Below are 24,093 nucleotides of genomic sequence, written 5' to 3'. Positions count from 1 at the left end.
TCAACTGTCACAAACCAGAAACTAGGTGAGTAGAAATTGTCACTTACCACAACTTAGATAAATAGAAATTGTCAGTAACCAAAAACTGGTAGTTAGAAATTGTCATTTATTGAACAAATTGTCAACTTTAATTATGCTGATAGGGTTTGATTACTAAATGGTGATATATGTGTCAGCAAGTAGAACAACATCATAGTATTCAAAGTCAAAACCAAGAATAAACATGAAATAGTTCCAATGACCGTTGTGAATGTTTCCTCAGTGTAGTTCTAACTTTCATCCTAGGTAACTATTGGAATGGGTTCTCTACCCATTTCCTTGCAGCCATGTCCTGCCATATCTCTGTCATTACATTCAAACATGGCACAAGGGTGACATCCCTTACTGTACAGGAACTATAGAATGTAGAGTCTTCAAGTGCCTATCACTCTATTATTGATTTAATATCTCTAGGTCTTAAATGAAAACTATTGTAACAATCTACGTGTGTTCTTTGTTTGTGTTCTTTGTTCTTTGATTTTTATTCTGTGTTCTGTGTTTATTTTGGTTGTTTGACGTTAAGGTCAAACCTCGTAGGAAAAATAACATAGTTTAGTGGTGAGGGAGGGCTCGCTCGTCATTTTCAATGTTGATAATAGTAGTTGTAGCGCCACCAGATGATGACTGACTTCCTTTGAGTATTTGTATATATCTGGACATTGTCTTCTCCCATGGTGATATCATTCATCTCCAGTCGTTGATCTTCTTTCGATGTGTCGCTGGATTCAGTGATTCAGAAATTGGGGAGGCGGGATCTATACTATGGGGTTGACAACCCACAGATTGCCAGAAAATATGCTTGACAGGAATATTTCAAATGAAACACTAGACTGCTTTACTGCACTTGTAAAAAAATGGTGATAATTCAGGGTTGCTGCACTAGTTGCCAAACAGGATAAGAACTGGAGTAGGGGAGGATGTATATTGTATATTGACTAAGCTGTACTGTCTGACAAGCTACACCTTGGGCAGACCACACAAAGTCTTCTCTCCTTCCAGCAAGCTACACCTTGGGCAGACCACACAAAGTATGCTCTCCTTCCAGCAAGCTACTCCGGTAGCATACCATGCAAAGTCTGCTTATCGAGGCTCTGAACTCCACCACATATAGAAAACTGCTAAATTTATATATGAATGGCCCTAACTAAAAATAACTGTCCAGCTACTGAAAATTAATGACATTTCACTTCGCAGTTCGAATCTGTGGTCAAAATGACCTGTCAATCATAACTAGAAGGTCTGTTGACCTGTTACAAAGTATGACATACACCAGGCCTGACTTGGATGTTGGCCAAGTTCAAGGATTGTTATCCAATCAGATTATGTAAAATTATAGGCAACGCTCCAGGAGTCAAGAAACTTTACTACTCTAAAGAACTTGAATTTGAAATTGAATTTGAAATCACTATACTAAAACATGGGAAGGCAAGCTAAGGTCGCTAAAAAGGGTCAAATTGGAACGATAAAAATAGGTTTGTTTGTTTCTCTGCTCTGTACTCAGTTAAGTCAGCTATCTCTAGACATCTCTACAATAACATGGTGTGCTGTATAAAAAGCATATGTACATATATATTATCAACAATGTAAACAATCGAAATACGTAGTAAAATATGGGGGTGTTTTGTTACACTATTAATGATCTGTTTTACAAATTAATTTGTAGACCCAAATATGAAATGATGTCTTTGAGTCTACATGAAGCCCTTCCAGGTCACCACATGCAAACTTCATACAGTCTATCACTGACTCATTTACCAGGATATCGGCGATTTAAGGATGATCGCTACTTTAACATAGTTCCCTCAACATTTCCAATGCATAGTGGGTACATAGAGGTATGTATCAATATCCAATTTCTGCTCTAAAATGAATATTCTTAGCTGCAAAGGTCTATGTGAATATTTGTATTTATAGTTACCTAATCTATAACAATTAGAAGGATAGTCCTCCTGTCAGGGTTTAGGTAACCATGTCTATACATGTGTAGATGAGAACTAAAGTGTGTTCATTTACAGATTTTACTTCTTATCTTGTTCAATTTGTATCCTTGTATCCGTGTGCCACACTCTATATTTAGGTGTGTTTTGTATAATAATGATTAATCAATCCAGCTATTGATTGATTGATTGATTGATTGATTGATTGATTGATTGATTGATTGATTAAATTGTGTCTTGACTAACTGATTAGTTGATTGATTGATGAAGTGATTGATTGATTGATTGATTGATTGATTGATTAAATTGTGTCTTGACTAACAGATTAGTTGATTGATTGATTGATGAATTGATTGATTGATTGATTGATTGATTAAATTGTGTCTTGACTAACTGATTAGTTGATTCATTGATGAATTGATTGATTGGTTGATTGATTGATGAATTGATTGATTGATTAGTTGATTGATTGATTGATTGATTGATTGATTGATTGATTGATTGATTGATTGATTGATTGATTGAATGCATGATAACATTCAGTTCATTACAATGTTTACCACTGACATTTTGGTATTGCATTTTTTTTTTTACACTTTCCTGTTATTGGTATTTGATATTTGTAGGGATGGGGTATGTACTGTGAATATCTTGGTGAAGAGATGGGTCTGTATGAAGATGTGTACTCACTGTAAGTATCCAACCCTTAGAATGCCATGTAAGTATTCAACCCTTAGAATGCCATGTAAGTATTCAACCCTTAGAATGCCATGTAAGGTATTCAACCCTTAGAATGCCATGTAAGGTATTCAACCCTTAGAATGCCATGTAAGTATTCAACCCTTAGAATGCCATGTAAGTATTCAACCCTTAGAATGCCATGTAAGGTATTCAACCCTTAGAATGCCATGTAAGGTATTCAACCCTTAGAATGCCATGTAAGGTATTCAACCCTTAGAATGCCATGTAAGTATTCAACCCTTAGAATGCCATGTAAGTATTCAACCCTTAGAATGCCATGTAAGTATTCAACCCTTAGAATGCCATGTAAGTATCCAACCCTTAGAATGCCATGTAAGTATTCAACCCTTAGAATGCCATGTAAGTATTCAACCCTTAGAATAGTATACCATGTAAGTATCCAACCCTTAGAATGCCATGTAAGGTATTCAACCCTTAGAATGCCATGTAAGTATTCAACCCTTAGAATGCCATGTAAGTATTCAACCCTTAGAATGCCATGTAAGGTATTCAACCCTTAGAATGCCATGTAAGGTATTCAACCCTTAGAATGCCATGTAAGTATTCAACCCTTAGAATGCCATGTAAGTATTCAACCCTTAGAATACCATGTAAGTATTCAACCCTTAGAATGCCATGTAAGTATTCAACCCTTAGAATGCCATGTAAGGTATTCAACCCTTAGAATGCCATGTAAGTATTCAACCCTTAGAATGCCATGTAAGTATTCAACCCTTAGAATGCCATGTAAGTATCCAACCCTTAGAATGCCATGTAAATATCCAACCCTTAGAATGCCATGTAAGTATCCAACCCTTAGAATGCCATGTAAGTATTCAACCCTTAGAATGCCATGTAAGTATTCAACCCTTAGAATGCCATGTAAGTATTCAACCCTTAGAATGCCATGTAAGTATTCAACCCTTAGAATAGTATACCATGTAAGTATCCAACCCTTAGAATGCCATGTAAGGTATTCAACCCTTAGAATGCCATGTAAGTATTCAACCCTTAGAATGCCATGTAAGTATTCAACCCTTAGAATGCCATGTAAGGTATTCAACCCTTAGAATGCCATGTAAGTATTCAACCCTTAGAATGCCATGTAAGTATTCAACCCTTAGAATGCCATGTAAGGTATTCAACCCTTAGAATGCCATGTAAGTATTCAACCCTTAGAATGCCATGTAAGTATTCAACCCTTGACAACCTATTCAAGACATACTTGTCTTGATATATTCTAATGTCTAACTCTGCATATAAAATGTCATTTTTAGTGCAACAGGACAAGTTTAGTAATAAGTGCTCTTGATATTTTCCAAAGAACTACTTGGGTTGTTTTTGTTCTTCTAATGGTCACCAATATCATTGTGTTAGGTTTGGAAGTTATTGTACTGGTTTACAAAGAGCTTGTCGATCAGTGATTGATCCTGCACTTAATGTCCTGGAATGGACCAAGGAACAGGCTGTCCAATTCTTGGAAAACAACACTCCAATGGCTCCGTTGATTATAGAACAGGAATTCTTAAGATGTATTTCCGTTCCTGGCCAGGTAAGGAAATTGTAAACCAAAATGGTGACAACTGACTATCATTTCCCATTGCACCCATTACCCATACACAACAATCCACTGTATCAATTACACTGCACCCATTACCCCATACACAACAATCCACTGTATCAATTACACTGCACCCATTACCCCATACACAACAATCCATTGTATCAATTACACTGCACCCATTACCCCATACACAACAATCCACTTTATCAATTACACTGCACCCATTACCCCATACACAACAATCCATTGTATCAATTACACTGCACCCATTACTCCATACACAACAATCCACTGTATCAATTACACTGCACCCATTACCCCATACACAACAATCCACTGTATCAATTACACTGCACCCATTACCCCATACACAACAATCCACTGTATCAATTACACTGCATCCATTACCCCATACACAACAATCCACTGTATCAATTACACTGCACCCATTACCCCATACACAACAATCCACTGTATCAATTACACTGCACCCATTACCCCATACACAACAATCCACTGTATCAATTACACTGCATCCATTACCCCATACACAACAATCCATTGTATCAATTACACTGCACCCATTACCCCATACACAACAATCCATTGTGTCAATTACACTGCATCCATTACCCCATACACAACAATCCAATGTGTCAATTACACTGCACCCATTACCCCATACACAACAATCCACTTTATCAATTACACTGCACCCATTACCCCATACACAACAATCCATTGTATCAATTACACTGCACCCATTACCCCATACACAACAATCCATTGTATCAATTACACTGCACCCATTACCCCATACACAACAATCCATTGTGTCAATTACACTGCACCCATTACCCCATACACAACAATCCACTGTATCAATTACACTGCACCCATTACCCCATACACAACAATCCACTGTATCAATTACACTGCACCCATTACCCCATACACAACAATCCACTGTATCAATTACACTGCACCCATTACCCCATACACAACAATCCACTGTATCAATTACACTGCACCCATTACCCCATACACAACAATCCACTGTATCAATTACACTGCACCCATTACCCCATACACAACAATCCATTGTATCAATTACACTGCACCCATTACCCCATACACAACAATCCACTTTATCAATTACACTGCACCCATTACCCCATACACAACAATCCACTGTATCAATTACACTGCACCCATTACCCCATACACAACAATCCACTGTATCAATTACACTGCACCCATTACCCCATACACAACAATCCACTGTATCAATTACACTGCACCCATTACCCCATACACAACAATCCACTTTATCAATTACACTGCACCCATTACCCCATACACAACAATCCACTGTATCAATTACACTGCACCCATTACCCCATACACAACAATCCACTGTATCAATTACACTGCACCCATTACCCCATACACAACAATCCATTGTATCAATTACACTGCACCCATTACCCCATACACAACAATCCACTGTATCAATTACACTGCACCCATTACCCCATACACAACAATCCACTGTATCAATTACACTGCATCCATTACCCCATACACAACAATCCACTGTATCAATTACACTGCACCCATTACCCCATACACAACAATCCATTGTATCAATTACACTGCACCCATTACTCCATACACAACAATCCACTGTATCAATTACACTGCACCCATTACCCCATACACAACAATCCACTGTATCAATTACACTGCACCCATTACCCCATACACAACAATCCACTGTATCAATTACACTGCATCCATTACCCCATACACAACAATCCACTGTATCAATTACACTGCACCCATTACCCCATACACAACAATCCACTGTATCAATTACACTGCACCCATTACCCCATACACAACAATCCACTGTATCAATTACACTGCATCCATTACCCCATACACAACAATCCATTGTATCAATTACACTGCACCCATTACCCCATACACAACAATCCATTGTGTCAATTACACTGCATCCATTACCCCATACACAACAATCCAATGTGTCAATTACACTGCACCCATTACCCCATACACAACAATCCACTTTATCAATTACACTGCACCCATTACCCCATACACAACAATCCATTGTATCAATTACACTGCATCCATTACCCCATACACAACAATCCATTGTATCAATTACACTGCACCCATTACCCCATACACAACAATCCATTGTGTCAATTACACTGCACCCATTACCCCATACACAACAATCCACTGTATCAATTACACTGCACCCATTACCCCATACACAACAATCCACTGTATCAATTACACTGCACCCATTACCCCATACACAACAATCCACTGTATCAATTACACTGCATCCATTACCCCATACACAACAATCCACTGTATCAATTACACTGCACCCATTACCCCATACACAACAATCCACTGTATCAATTACACTGCACCCATTACCCCATACACAACAATCCACTGTATCAATTACACTGCATCCATTACCCCATACACAACAATCCATTGTATCAATTACACTGCACCCATTACCCCATACACAACAATCCATTGTGTCAATTACACTGCATCCATTACCCCATACACAACAATCCAATGTGTCAATTACACTGCACCCATTACCCCATACACAACAATCCACTTTATCAATTACACTGCACCCATTACCCCATACACAACAATCCATTGTATCAATTACACTGCACCCATTACCCCATACACAACAATCCATTGTATCAATTACACTGCACCCATTACCCCATACACAACAATCCATTGTGTCAATTACACTGCACCCATTACCCCATACACAACAATCCACTGTATCAATTACACTGCACCCATTACCCCATACACAACAATCCACTGTATCAATTACACTGCACCCATTACCCCATACACAACAATCCACTGTATCAATTACACTGCACCCATTACCCCATACACAACAATCCACTGTATCAATTACACTGCACCCATTACCCCATACACAACAATCCAATGTATCAATTACACTGCACCCATTACCCCATACACAACAATCCACTTTATCAATTACACTGCACCCATTACCCCATACACAACAATCCACTGTATCAATTACACTGCACCCATTACCCCATACACAACAATCCACTGTATCAATTACACTGCACCCATTACCCCATACACAACAATCCACTGTATCAATTACACTGCACCCATTACCCCATACACAACAATCCACTTTATCAATTACACTGCACCCATTACCCCATACACAACAATCCACTGTATCAATTACACTGCACCCATTACCCCATACACAACAATCCACTGTATCAATTACACTGCACCCATTACCCCATACACAACAATCCATTGTATCAATTACACTGCACCCATTACCCCATACACAACAATCCACTGTATCAATTACACTGCACCCATTACCCCATACACAACAATCCACTGTATCAATTACACTGCATCCATTACCCCATACACAACAATCCACTGTATCAATTACACTGCACCCATTACCCCATACACAACAATCCATTGTATCAATTACACTGCACCCATTACTCCATACACAACAATCCACTGTATCAATTACACTGCACCCATTACCCCATACACAACAATCCACTGTATCAATTACACTGCACCCATTACCCCATACACAACAATCCACTGTATCAATTACACTGCACCCATTACCCCATACACAACAATCCACTGTATCAATTACACTGCATCCATTACCCCATACACAACAATCCACTGTATCAATTACACTGCACCCATTACCCCATACACAACAATCCACTGTATCAATTACACTGCACCCATTACCCCATACACAACAATCCACTGTATCAATTACACTGCATCCATTACCCCATACACAACAATCCATTGTATCAATTACACTGCACCCATTACCCCATACACAACAATCCATTGTGTCAATTACACTGCATCCATTACCCCATACACAACAATCCAATGTGTCAATTACACTGCACCCATTACCCCATACACAACAATCCACTTTATCAATTACACTGCACCCATTACCCCATACACAACAATCCATTGTATCAATTACACTGCACCCATTACCCCATACACAACAATCCATTGTATCAATTACACTGCACCCATTACCCCATACACAACAATCCATTGTGTCAATTACACTGCACCCATTACCCCATACACAACAATCCACTGTATCAATTACACTGCACCCATTACCCCATACACAACAATCCACTGTATCAATTACACTGCACCCATTACCCCATACACAACAATCCACTGTATCAATTACACTGCACCCATTACCCCATACACAACAATCCACTGTATCAATTACACTGCACCCATTACCCCATACACAACAATCCATTGTATCAATTACACTGCACCCATTACCCCATACACAACAATCCACTTTATCAATTACACTGCACCCATTACCCCATACACAACAATCCACTGTATCAATTACACTGCACCCATTACCCCATACACAACAATCCACTGTATCAATTACACTGCACCCATTACCCCATACACAACAATCCACTGTATCAATTACACTGCACCCATTACCCCATACACAACAATCCACTTTATCAATTACACTGCACCCATTACCCCATACACAACAATCCACTGTATCAATTACACTGCACCCATTACCCCATACACAACAATCCACTGTATCAATTACACTGCACCCATTACCCCATACACAACAATCCATTGTATCAATTACACTGCACCCATTACCCCATACACAACAATCCACTGTATCAATTACACTGCACCCATTACCCCATACACAACAATCCACTGTATCAATTACACTGCATCCATTACCCCATACACAACAATCCACTGTATCAATTACACTGCACCCATTACCCCATACACAACAATCCATTGTATCAATTACACTGCACCCATTACTCCATACACAACAATCCACTGTATCAATTACACTGCACCCATTACCCCATACACAACAATCCACTTTATCAATTACACTGCACCCATTACCCCATACACAACAATCCACTGTATCAATTACACTGCACCCATTACCCCATACACAACAATCCATTGTATCAATTACACTGCACCCATTACCCCATACACAACAATCCACTGTATCAATTACACTGCACCCATTACCCCATACACAACAATCCACTGTATCAATTACACTGCACCCATTACCCCATACACAACAATCCACTGTATCAATTACACTGCACCCATTACCCCATACACAACAATCCATTGTATCAATTACACTGCACCCATTACTCCATACACAACAATCCACTGTATCAATTACACTGCACCCATTACCCCATACACAACAATCCACTGTATCAATTACACTGCACCCATTACCCCATACACAACAATCCACTGTATCAATTACACTGCATCCATTACCCCATACACAACAATCCACTGTATCAATTACACTGCACCCATTACCCCATACACAACAATCCACTGTATCAATTACACTGCACCCATTACCCCATACACAACAATCCACTGTATCAATTACACTGCATCCATTACCCCATACACAACAATCCATTGTATCAATTACACTGCACCCATTACCCCATACACAACAATCCATTGTGTCAATTACACTGCATCCATTACCCCATACACAACAATCCAATGTGTCAATTACACTGCACCCATTACCCCATACACAACAATCCACTTTATCAATTACACTGCACCCATTACCCCATACACAACAATCCATTGTATCAATTACACTGCACCCATTACCCCATACACAACAATCCATTGTATCAATTACACTGCACCCATTACCCCATACACAACAATCCATTGTGTCAATTACACTGCACCCATTACCCCATACACAACAATCCACTGTATCAATTACACTGCACCCATTACCCCATACACAACAATCCACTGTATCAATTACACTGCACCCATTACCCCATACACAACAATCCACTGTATCAATTACACTGCATCCATTACCCCATACACAACAATCCACTGTATCAATTACACTGCACCCATTACCCCATACACAACAATCCACTGTATCAATTACACTGCACCCATTACCCCATACACAACAATCCACTGTATCAATTACACTGCATCCATTACCCCATACACAACAATCCATTGTATCAATTACACTGCACCCATTACCCCATACACAACAATCCATTGTGTCAATTACACTGCATCCATTACCCCATACACAACAATCCAATGTGTCAATTACACTGCACCCATTACCCCATACACAACAATCCACTTTATCAATTACACTGCACCCATTACCCCATACACAACAATCCATTGTATCAATTACACTGCACCCATTACCCCATACACAACAATCCATTGTATCAATTACACTGCACCCATTACCCCATACACAACAATCCATTGTGTCAATTACACTGCACCCATTACCCCATACACAACAATCCACTGTATCAATTACACTGCACCCATTACCCCATACACAACAATCCACTGTATCAATTACACTGCACCCATTACCCCATACACAACAATCCACTGTATCAATTACACTGCACCCATTACCCCATACACAACAATCCACTGTATCAATTACACTGCACCCATTACCCCATACACAACAATCCATTGTATCAATTACACTGCACCCATTACCCCATACACAACAATCCACTTTATCAATTACACTGCACCCATTACCCCATACACAACAATCCACTGTATCAATTACACTGCACCCATTACCCCATACACAACAATCCACTGTATCAATTACACTGCACCCATTACCCCATACACAACAATCCACTGTATCAATTACACTGCACCCATTACCCCATACACAACAATCCACTTTATCAATTACACTGCACCCATTACCCCATACACAACAATCCACTGTATCAATTACACTGCACCCATTACCCCATACACAACAATCCACTGTATCAATTACACTGCACCCATTACCCCATACTCAACAATCCATTGTATCAATTACACTGCACCCATTACCCCATACACAACAATCCACTGTATCAATTACACTGCACCCATTACCCCATACACAACAATCCACTGTATCAATTACACTGCATCCATTACCCCATACACAACAATCCACTGTATCAATTACACTGCACCCATTACCCCATACACAACAATCCATTGTATCAATTACACTGCACCCATTACTCCATACACAACAATCCACTGTATCAATTACACTGCACCCATTACCCCATACACAACAATCCACTGTATCAATTACACTGCACCCATTACCCCATACACAACAATCCACTGTATCAATTACACTGCACCCATTACCCCATACACAACAATCCACTGTATCAATTACACTGCATCCATTACCCCATACACAACAATCCATTGTATCAATTACACTGCACCCATTACCCCATACACAACAATCCATTGTGTCAATTACACTGCATCCATTACCCCATACACAACAATCCAATGTGTCAATTACACTGCACCCATTACCCCATACACAACAATCCACTTTATCAATTACACTGCACCCATTACCCCATACACAACAATCCATTGTATCAATTACACTGCACCCATTACCCCATACACAACAATCCATTGTATCAATTACACTGCACCCATTACCCCATACACAACAATCCATTGTGTCAATTACACTGCACCCATTACCCCATACACAACAATCCATTGTATCAATTACACTGCACCCATTACCCCATACACAACAATCCACTGTATCAATTACACTGCACCCATTACCCCATACACAACAATCCACTGTATCAATTACACTGCACCCATTACCCCATACACAACAATCCACTGTATCAATTACACTGCACCCATTACCCCATACACAACAATCCATTGTATCAATTACACTGCACCCATTACCCCATACACAACAATGCACTGTATCAATTACACAACAATATGTACATGTAGTTAACAGTGCAGTGTCCAATTATTAACAGTGCAGTGTCCAATTATTAACAGTGCAGTGTCCAATTATGGTGACTTGTCACATTGTGCTCCTATTTCAAACTTACTACTTATTTACTGGTAGAAAAGGACCTTTCATCTTATCATACAATGTAAGTGGAATGAAACAAAAAACTCACATAATTGCCTAGTTACAGACTCAAGTCATTCGATTAAAATTTACCAAGATTATATATACCTTATACAATAAATAAAACATGTAATTCAGTATGACAGGTGATTAATGTAATTCTTGTTCTTGTCATTATAGGCCTGTTCATATACTATAGGACAATTGAAAATCAAGGAACTACGACAAAAGTCACAGGATAAGCTTGGTAAGTATTCTGTGAATTATCTGGTGACATCTCAGACAAGCACACGCACACACACACACACACACACACACACACACACACACACACACACACACACACACACACACACACACACACACACACATATACACACACACTGACTGACACACACTCACACACACAACCAAATACACACACACAAACACCACCACCACCACTACCCATACCAATGCTACTACTACCACCACAACCCCCACCACGAACACTACAACAACCACAACCCTGCCTACCACTACCACCACCACCACCACTACCACCACCAACATCACCTCACCACTACCAAAACCACCACAATCACCACTATCACTACTATCATCACTACCAACACCATTACCACATCACTCAACACCACCACTACTACTACCATCACTACCACTACTACTATCACTACCACCACCACCATTACCACATCACTACCACCATCATAACTACTACTACCACCACTGCTATCAACACTACCACTACTTTTCCCATCACCACTGCCACCACCACCACCACCACCACCACCATCACTACCAAAACTACTGCCATCACTACCACCTGCATAGTTGATTAAAATCCTAGTATAACGCTATGAATACTAGTAAAATGTTGGCCATATTTGTGATAGAAAAGCACATTTTGCCTGTTATTTCCAAAAGTTTGATACACATTCAAGTGTCTACCCACAGGTTATCAATGATAAGCTTTCTTTTGAGACTATGACCTTTGATCTTGACAAACATTTTCAAGGTGAAATGACCAAAACGTTTTCTTTCTGCATTAACTCAAGAAGTTAAATAGACAAAGACTCCATACGCCAAAGGTCAGCTTTCTTTTTTATACCTTGACCTTTGACTTTGACCTCCATATTCAAGGTCAAATGGCAAATTGGTCAATGAATTATGAAGTTTTATATCTAGAGGCACCATTCAGATTCGCCATAACACACACAATGACTATGTCATCAATGAAGGCTTGTTTTTGTTGATGTAATGCATTATGAAAATGATACCTGTTGAAAGTGAGCTACTTGAAAAGTTTGGTGCAAAACAAAGTTAAACTCATGAACTTAGACTGAACGTTTGCTCAGATGAGCTTTCATCATACTATAAAAATGATGTTAGATGTAAAAAAAAAACTCTCTACAAACACTTATAATATACTGTGTCCATTTATTCATATTGGAGGAAGACATTCAAAATTGAAAATATTTTTAATAATTTGAAGATAATTTTCTTTGTATTACAGGTGAGAAATTTGATATCAAAGACTTCCATGATGTGGTTCTATCATGCGGACCTGTACCACTTACAGTTCTAGAAATACTGATTGACAAGTACATCGACAACACTTTACAATCCTGAAATCATCAATATGATTGAACTGGTATTAAACAACAACACTTCACTTTTAATGAACTGGTATTAGACAACAACACTTCACTTTTAATGACAAACAATATACAGAGGGAAAAGCAATTGGTTCCATGGTCACCTAGTTAAAATTGACAGGTTGGGTGGGGACCAATCTGATTAAAATCCGATGTGGTGAAAACGGCTAAATGCTGTATTTACCTCTATTTCCATCATTTTGTGTTATTTGTTTTTGTTCTGAGTGATTGCTGTCTTCAAGTAGGAAGGCAGCGATCACTTGGAACAGAAAAAAAAACGACACAAATGATGGAAATAGAGGTAAATCCAGCATTTAGCCGCTTTCACCACATCAGATTTTAATCAGATTGGGTGGGGACATGGACTATATATCTCAGGGATATGATAACTATGGTAGCTACAACATATATACAACTCCCATATTTTGTATCCAAAGTCATTAACAATTGTCAATTTTGATGACACAACAGAAAAGATGGATATTACTATGAGATGTAAAAAAAATTGTGTGGCTCCGATTACGCTCAATTTCAAAATAGATGCGGTAGGTAGATTTTTAGCACAACTGAACTGATAAGGTTCAGTAGTGCTATAGGCATGGCAAAGTGTCTGTCTGTCTGTCTGTCTGTGTGGATGTGTGCGTGTGTGTGTGTGTGTGCGTATGTGCATGTGTGTGTGTGTGTGTGTGTGTGTGTGTGTGTGTGTGTAAACAACTTAAAGTCAAAAACTGCCGGATGGATTGCTTTGATATTTGGTGGTCATGTTACTTCTGGTGTCTAGTTGAGAAATTGTTCAAATCAAAATGATCTTACCACCAGTGTGTGATTTGGGTCAAAAAACTCAACAAAAACTGCTAGGCAGATCAGTCTGAAATTTGGTGGGAACATTCTTAAGGGTGTTTAGATTAAGAATTGTTAACGACATGATGATCGCATGATCACATGATGAGAGACAATGGGCGTATGGGTAGTAACAGCTTTTGAAAAACGCTCCGTATAAAATCGCTAAAATTACCATTGTAAGCCCAGTAAATCATCCCAAAGTACAGCAAGATGAAATGTAATGATTGTGGTCAGTCACGAGGAGTACGTCTTTGCCAAGGAGCCTTGACCTTTGCAAGAAATGTGAGGCGAAGCGGTTCCCAGCTCCAACTTCAAGTTCAAGTAAGCACCAAGACAAAGACAAGATGGCCGACCGAGAAGAACAAAGCCAGTTTTCCCAGATCTTGTCAACGCTAGCATCACTGAGTGACAAGATTGAAAAAATACCAACCGTAGAAAGGAAGCTTAATGACCTACAGGCATCCGTCGAATATATTAGTACTTTCTTTGATATGTACAAGGAACGAATGGAAAACATTGAGGCAGAAAACAAAAGCTTGAAAGAACAACTAGTGTCCATAAACGACAACTTAACCACAACACAACAAGAACTGAGGGATCTACAACAGTACACAAGGCGAAACAACTTAGAAATACACGGTGTCCCAGAGCAGCCTGACGAAGATACCGACTCTCTGGTTGTAAAAGTCGCCAATTCAGCCGGCATCCACATCTCAACGAGCGACATTGACATCAGTCACCGTTTACCGTCCAGAACACATGCACACCCACACCCAAGACCAGCTCCAATAATCGTCAAGTTTACCAGAAGAACCATCCGGAATAACATATATTCTGCCCGAAAACACATCAAGAACAAATCTACAAGAGACATGAACATTGACAACCACACTGATACCAGAATATATATCAACGAGAACCTGAGCCCCGCCAACAAACAACTTTTCTACAAAGCAAACGAAAAGAAGAAGTCTCTACAATGGAAATTTATTTGGACCATGAACGGCAACATATTGGTGAGAAAGAACGAAGAAAGTAGAGCAATCAGGATAACATCAGTGAACGACATTGAACGTCTGCAGTATGCTCATTAACTTGTATATTTGTAGATACCATAAATAGACTTCTGTAAATAATGGTTTCTATTGACACTCAACCATCAACTGTAAATTACAACTGTAAAGCATATTCACTGGAACAATTTAACTCAGGTACAACTTCTTTAACCTCTACAAATGTAAACAGGCAATTTTTTTCTACTTTTCACTTGAATATCAGATCGCTAGGAAAACATTTTGATGAGTTAGTTTCATTCTTAAATAGTCTACAGACCAATTTCCCTGTCATTGCGTTAACTGAGACGTGGTTACATAATAATACTGAATGCTCATTATTCAATCTCCCGTCTTACAAAATTATCACCTGCAATCGTGAGCATTCCCAAGGTGGAGGAGCAGCTTTATATATTCACAGTTCATTGTCATTCTCCCAAATTAACACCTTTCAAATTGCACACTCCGAATCAGTATTTGTAGAGATGTATATAGACAAAAAGAAATTGGTAGTTGGCGTAATATACAGGAGGCCTAATACCTCAGTGCATGAATTTTTTACGAGCTTGGAAAACTGCCTGGACTACATGTCTTCAAGGAATAAGAATTGTATAATTTTAGGAGACTTCAACATAGACGTCAACCAGAATTCCTCCATAAATACTGAGTATAATGCCCTCTTAAATAGTTATAATTTTGTACAGACAATCAACACCCCAACTAGAATCGCCACCACTACAGAAACAATTATTGACCACGTAATAACTAATATCACAGATTATTTAATTGATTGTGGGAGTATTGACACTGATATCACCGACCACTTCCCAGTTTTCGCAAAAATCAATCATTTTGAGTATGTATTTAACGCTAATTCAACCTTCTTCAAATGTGATTTTTCAAAGTATAATTGTGAGGCATTTCTGTCTGATCTCGGCAACATTTCCTGGCAACCAGTTTTTGACTGCTCTGACCCAAATAATGCTTACACTGCTTTCTGTAATATATTCTATCAACTTTCCTCGAAACACGCCCCAATTAAGCACTTTAACATTAAAGGTTCTGGATTTCGCAAGCCATGGCTATCAAAGGGCTTGCTAATTTCGACCAGGACTAAACACAAATTATTCTCAAAAGTAAAGAAATCACCCAATAATAGCGATATCAGGAACAAATACAAATTATATCGTAACATACTGACAAAACTTCTCAAATCAGCGAAAAGGCACTATTACCACATTAAGTTTCTGTCCAATACAGGAAACACAAACAAAATTTGGAAAACAATTAACGAGATTTTAAACAAAAATAGCAAAAACTTGTCATCCCCAAAACAAATAAAAGCCTGTGACCATACTGATGTACTCTTGACAGAAAGCAGTGACATAGCTGAAACTTTTAATGACTTCTTTTCAAATATTGGACCTAATCTTGCAGCAAATATAAATTCTCCCGAAAGTTTTGATAGTTACCTTACTGACAATTACCCCAATTCAATCTTTTTTCGTCCAGTTAATGAAAACGATGTTGCCAAGGAAATCAGTCGCTTAGATCCCCGGAAAGCTATGGGACACGATCATATTCATCCTAAACTCATCATTGATTCTGTTCATTACATTTCTCGTCCACTAACCCACATTATTAACTGTTCTCTCACTGAAGGCATATTTCCAGACCCACTCAAATTTGCAAAAATATCACCAATCTACAAGAAAGGCTCAGTGCTTGAAGCCAGTAACTATAGGCCCATTTCTATTCTACCGATACTCAGTAAGGTTTTCGAATCAATTGTACATGACCAGCTAACCACTTTCCTCGACAAATTTAATATTATTATAAATACCCAATATGGATTTCGAAAAAAATATAGTACAAAACTTGCTTTAGCTGATTTGGTTTCAGACATTACAGACAAAATGGACAACGGTCTAATTACATTTGGCATCTTTATTGACCTTAAAAAGGCTTTTGATACTATTGACCACCAAATTCTACTCAAAAAACTTTCTTACTATGGAATCAGAGGTGTACCTCTCCGCTGGTTCCAAAGCTATCTGGAAAATCGTCAACAGGTTGTTAATATCAACGGCTTCACTTCAAACCCAAGACAGATCAAATGTGGCGTACCGCAAGGATCTATCTTGGGACCTATCCTTTTCTTGATTTATATTAACGATATTAACAAATCTACTGATGCTTTCAACATTCGACTATTTGCTGACGATACTAATCTTTTCAAATACATGACATCCACCCATATTAACCTTTCTCTTCTCAGTAAACCTCTTGACAAAGTCAACCTCTGGTGCAATGCAAACAAACTTACAATTAACATCGAAAAAACAAACTATATGGTCATAAAAACGCCCCAAAAATCCACCCATTTGGAAGGACGTCTTTGTATTGGCAATACACCCGTGAAGGGAGTGTTGTCAGCCACATACCTAGGCGTAGCAATCGACCCCTCCCTTACTTGGAAGTCACATATTGAAAAAGTGAGGAACACAATCAGCCCGAAAGTTGGCATAATTTCACGCATTCGGCACTATGTTCCTAAATCTGTCCTCATCCTCCTCTATAATAGTCTAATTCTCCCCCACCTTAGTTATTGTGTTGAAATCTGGGGAAACACTTATCCAACAGCCCTTGACCCACTTTACCGTCTACAAAAGAAAATAGTTCGTCTCATAACCTTCTCTGACTACCATGCACACTCTACTCCTCTCTTTAACCAACTTAATATTCTTGACATCTATAAACTTTGTAAACTTCAGACTTGCATGTTCATCTACGATCTAAACCATAACCGCTTTACACACACTCTTGACCATTACATCACATACCAGTTGTCCCATAGCTATCCAACCAGTGCTAACAACAGTGGTAACTTTCCAATCCCTAAGGTTAACCTCTCAATTAGTCAACACAACTTCAAGTACGCATCTATTAAAACCTGGAACTCTGTGCCCATGTCTGTAAGAACGATAAACAATAGACATAATTTTAAGAAAAACTTAAAGCAGTATCTTCTGAGGGAATAACCTTTATCTGTTGTCTCTTTCAATTTGCCACTGTAATTTTATTTCTGTATATTAGAACTTGTGCTTGTTACCTGTTCTTATTTTACTATTTTTTTCCGTTACGTTTATAAGCTTCCATTTAATTTTGCCACCAACACTTCTCCTTATTTATTAAGAATTGTATTTTTGTTGTTATTGTGAAACTCGTACCAGCCCAAATTTGTATTTATTATCTACATGTACGGTCCATGGACATTGATTAGTTCCTACGAACTATTTCCATGGCCCTCACCAGAAATGTTTTATCCGTTGCTTTCAGAGTTTGTGTATATATTTTTCTCTTCTGGTGGAATAAATTTCAATTCAATTCAATTCAATCAGTGATATGCAAATTAGGGGCTAAACATGTGTCTTTTTGGTCAAAAATCTTCAATTCCAAAACTACTGAGCAGATTGGGTTTAAATTTAACGGGGATGCATCTGGAGGTGTATAGATGAAGAAATATTAAGCATATTATGATCTCATTGGTGATATGCAAATTAGGTGTACAAATGTGAATTTTAGTCAAAAACTTGTATCTCAAAAAGTACTTGGGCAATGAGACTGAAACTTGGTAAGATGTTTCTGGAAATGTTATTCTGCAGATTTTCACCGAAAGATATTTACACTTGGCCCTAGCAACCATGACCACACCCTTAGCAACAACCAAATGGCAGTATATTTTGATTAAATAACAACATCTGATAGGTGAGTAAACATTCAAAAAGTGTAAGCAAATATGCCTAGCAACAAGACCATGCCCATGGCAACAGCGAAATTATCACGTATATTGCAAAGATAACAGGGATTAATAGACAATTGAATAAAAAATCAAGAAATGTATGTAAATGTGCCTAGCAACAAGACCATGCCCATAGCAACAGCTAAGTGATCATGTATATTGCAAAGATAACAACGGGGTTTAATAGACAAATGAATAAACATTCAAAAAATGTATGTAAATGTGTCTAGCAACAAGACCACACCCATAGCAACAGCCAAATGATCGTGTATATTGCAAAGATAACAACAGGGTTGGATGGGCAACTGGATTATTATTCAGCAAATGAACACCTTTACCTAAACGTGGATCAGCATGTGGGTAAACATTTTTTAAAAACTGTACACTTGTGCTACAACGCCATTGACGCTATTTTATTTTTTAATTATTTTAATTTATTCTTTTTTCATATGTGAGTGTCTAGTTCAGGTAGTTATGTTTTCTGTTGATTTCTATATGGTCTGTGTGTTATTGGTTTCTGCTCATCAGATGTATAGCCATTACAGATTGGGTGACAGTTTTATATTGTCTTTTTCAATTGATGTCTGTTTCTGCATCCACTATTTCTTGCAAGACTTCACAATTTTTGTGATTTTTGTATCTTTTCTCTCGAAAAAAAAAATAGTTTGGGGTCGGTGTGAAAAACTAGGTGGAGTCGGGTAACCTGAACCAAACAACTTTTTTTATTTGGCCTGATTAAGGATGACATTGAGAAACTTTTAGCCAATGGCTTCAATGACTGTATACATCATCAATGTACATCAGCCAATTATATGCAATGATATTTATACTTTTATCTATACTGTATTTTATGAGTATTATATGCAATGATAGAAATGATATATTAAATATGTTAACATACATTATCTACCTATAACTGGTATGATTTAATAAATTTAATAATATAATGATGTACACAAAATATATTTTTATGTATAAAGTTATGAAATACCTCTGCATATAAGTTTGTATGATATAGATGTGATTCAAACATGTAATATGATATGTACACTTGATTCTCTTCTTTCAGTCTCTTAAACTTTGTACATGTGTTAATAATAAAGTTCTTCCTTCATGCTATGTTTGTGTCACATGATTACACTTTGCTGTCAAATAATATATTTTGGAGATGATTTTGAAATGAATAAATGGAAATTTTAATATAAACTAGCAATGTTTGTATTATTTAGGTGTTAGTATAATAATTAATGCATCCTATTTTATTTTCTATTTATCGAATTCAATAATTAATTAATTTGTAAAGTATACTAAATTACCAATACCCCAATGTGTGAAAATAGAAATCAGCAATTCAAACTAAGCAAACCCCCTCTCATCTGCCCTAACTAACCAAAGTGAGTGGGTTTTGGTTAGTTGTGGTGAGCAAGTGGGGGGGGGGGGGGGTATACCCCTCTAGCTTGCTCACCTAAACCCACCCCTTCCCCACTCACCCTCACCCTAACTATTAACCAAAACTCCCTTTCTCACCTAAGCTAACAACCCCCCACCTCATCTTAACTACATTGTATAAAGAAAAAACCTTGGCTCACCCTAACTAACCAAAATCCACTTGCTTTGCACCCAAACTAACTCCCACTCCCACACTCACCCTAACCATAGACCCTCCACCGTGGAGGGTCTATGCCCTAACAATACAAAAGACCCCTCCAAAAGAGAACTCTTTCTTACTAGTTTTATGCATGATTGAATGTTTGTCCAGTGTGATCCAGCAGATGAGTGATAAAGCAAACTGTTAATGTAAGTGATCTCTCGCCAATTATAAGATTAGGACTGTTTTAATTTAGATAAGTTGAGAAGAATGGACAAGGCGTCTTTATTTAATCAATAAAGAAAAGAGCCTCAGACTTTTAGTGGTCTGAGATATAGCTGAGAGCAAAGTAGTCAGGGAAAGAAAAAGAGATAGTTTTAAAACTCAATGAGTGAATTGATCAATATCACACACAAAATAAGTTATATTTCACCACAAAATTGATCATTCAATCGATCAATCATTCAACCAAATAATAAATCAACCGATCGATCGATCAATCAATCAGTTACATGCTCGCTGCCCCCTGTGCTTGGACATTTGACCCTGTACGCATACAAATCAATCATAAACCTGGTATACTAGTATTTAATATTTTACAATCAACCTCTGCCTTACCAGATCCCTATTTTTGTTTTGAGTAAAGCTGAATTCTTGCAATCTGATTGGTTTTTGGTAAAGGGAGGGAGCATTTTACAGGGAGGAGGGGGGGGGGGGGTTTCAATCACTGCATGCAATATGCACTATTTCTAAAATAAGAAAGTGGTTGTAAAAGTGTTAAAATAGTTAAACCTGGTGTAAGTGTGATACAATAGGTATGTAGATGAAAGAGCGTACAGAAGACTTATTTCTTATAAATAATTCGGGCTTCGGAGTGTTGCATCATGGGAATTGTGGTTAGCGGCCATATTGTTTACTATATTCAGTAGCTACAATCCGTATTACGATGCCAGTGAAAAGAGGTGGATATACGTGTTGTGTGCCTGGTTGTTATAATAATAACAAGAGAGAGCGGGAACTGAAGTATTATGTTTTCCCGAAGGAGCCTGAACTTCGAAAGAAATGGCTAAAAAACATCGGAAGAGTGGATGACGATGGTAGTGAGTTCCAGCCGACGACGGGTCATCGTGTGTGTAGTGTTCATTTCGAAGGAGGGTTGAAAACGTACATGATTAATGTTCCCACTGAATTCTCCTCGAAAAACAATGGTACTCGTAAATCTAAACGTCGTGTAGTAAAGAGATCCATTGAAAATTTTAGCACGGCTGAGTCTGGTGATGATGTGAATGAAGCAAAGAGATCACTTGTAGAAAATGTAAGTACGCATGCTACTACGGGCGATGTGACCGAAGGAACGATAGCCCCCGGTCGCGGTCCGAGTACTGCTACGGGCGATGTGACCGAAGGAACGATAGCTATCGATACGATTTCAGTTGGGCCTTGCAATGTGACTGATATTCGTGGCAGTACGACAATTCATCGAAGGGTCGAGTCATTGCAGAACTTTGCCAGCACAAGCTCAGCGAGACCTGTAAATCGTGTGATCAACCATCGTGATATTTTGGCTAAAGGATTGAAACCATCGCAGAACGCCGAGGCCATTGCCGGCCCCAGTACATTAATGCAGGTTGTCGATGACGATCATTCGTACAGTTTGCCGACAAATAATCCCGTAGAACTTTTGAATATCATTCGTAAGAAAAATAGTATAATTACAGACATGGAGACAAAAATAAAAGAACTTGAGAATGAACTGGTTGATGTGAAATATAAACTTACAAAGACAGAATTGAGACTAGCATTTAACATTTGATATTTTATTTGTGATTTTTCCATTTTATAAGAGGACATTGACCCTCGTTGTTAGATCGTCTAGGGTATGCTTCAAAAAAAATTGTGTGGTTCCGATTACGCTCAATTTCAGAATAGGTGGGGTAGATTTTGTATTTTTTTTTGTATTTTATTTTATTATATATAATATATGTATATAATATGAAATATGTATTTCATATGTGAATGTCTAGTTCAGGTAGTTATGTTTTCCGTTGTTTTCCATATGGTCTCTGTGTTATTGGTTTCTTCCTATCAGATGTACAGCCATTACAGTTTGGAAGAACAGCTCTATATTGTCTTATTAAATTGATATCAGTTTCTGTATCCACTATTTCATCCGAGACTTCACAATTTTCATGATTTTATAATTTAGGACTCAGGACTCGGGTGTGAAAAACTAGGTTTGGTTGGGTAACCAGAACCAAACTTGTTTTTTTTCTTAGGCCTTAGTACCTTCAAAAAGTTAGATGTTTTAAACAAATTTATGAAGTCTATTTCTATAACAATAACAAAACACCATACTACAACTTTGACAGTGTATGTATAGTCTAGAATTCTAAACTTGTACAGTATTACATATTACAAACTTCATTACTAATACCACTCTAGTCAAGATGGTTGTTCCAACACATATTTCTGTGCTACCCCCAACCGCGTTCATATAAACACGATGACGTTGTTGCATCCCCACATGATTTTAGTTTGAACAGACTGGAGGTGGAGTCCTGGTTCAACATTTGCATATCAATGCAGTCCTAGAATCTAGAAAGGTTAAAAATGTTTCTGTATCAAATGAATATTAATGAGTGATGACAACAGCGTGTCAGTTTGTGATGGATTACTAC

General features: G+C 38.1%; 2 protein-coding genes across 2 annotated transcripts; both read left to right on the top strand.

Annotated features, from left to right (window-relative positions):
* The first annotated feature begins 15,317 nt into the window (after window positions 1-15,317).
* LOC144452090 (uncharacterized) lies at window positions 15,318-16,067 on the top strand. Its single transcript, XM_078143102.1, has one exon. It carries the CDS (start codon window positions 15,318-15,320, stop codon window positions 16,065-16,067), a length of 750 nt encoding a protein of 249 aa, XP_077999228.1.
* Window positions 16,068-22,361: 6,294 nt separating this feature from the next.
* LOC144452089 (THAP domain-containing protein 11-like) lies at window positions 22,362-23,228 on the top strand. The gene has a single exon (XM_078143101.1). The coding sequence runs from the start codon at window positions 22,362-22,364 to the stop codon at window positions 23,226-23,228; it is 867 nt and encodes a 288-aa protein (XP_077999227.1).
* Window positions 23,229-24,093: the final 865 nt, after the last annotated feature.

Source organism: Glandiceps talaboti, chromosome 22 (genome assembly GCF_964340395.1).
Source record: "Glandiceps talaboti chromosome 22, keGlaTala1.1, whole genome shotgun sequence".
Taxonomy (NCBI): Eukaryota; Metazoa; Hemichordata; class Enteropneusta; family Spengelidae; genus Glandiceps; species Glandiceps talaboti.
This window is presented reverse-complemented; position numbering and strand designations above follow the sequence as displayed.

What these genes read in the sequence shown, in the direction of transcription:
- LOC144452090 (XM_078143102.1), top strand. Translation starts at nt 15,318, where the DNA reads ATGGCCGACCGAGAAGAACAAAGCCAGTTTTCCCAGATCTTGTCAACG.
- LOC144452089 (XM_078143101.1), top strand. Translation starts at nt 22,362, where the DNA reads ATGCCAGTGAAAAGAGGTGGATATACGTGTTGTGTGCCTGGTTGTTAT.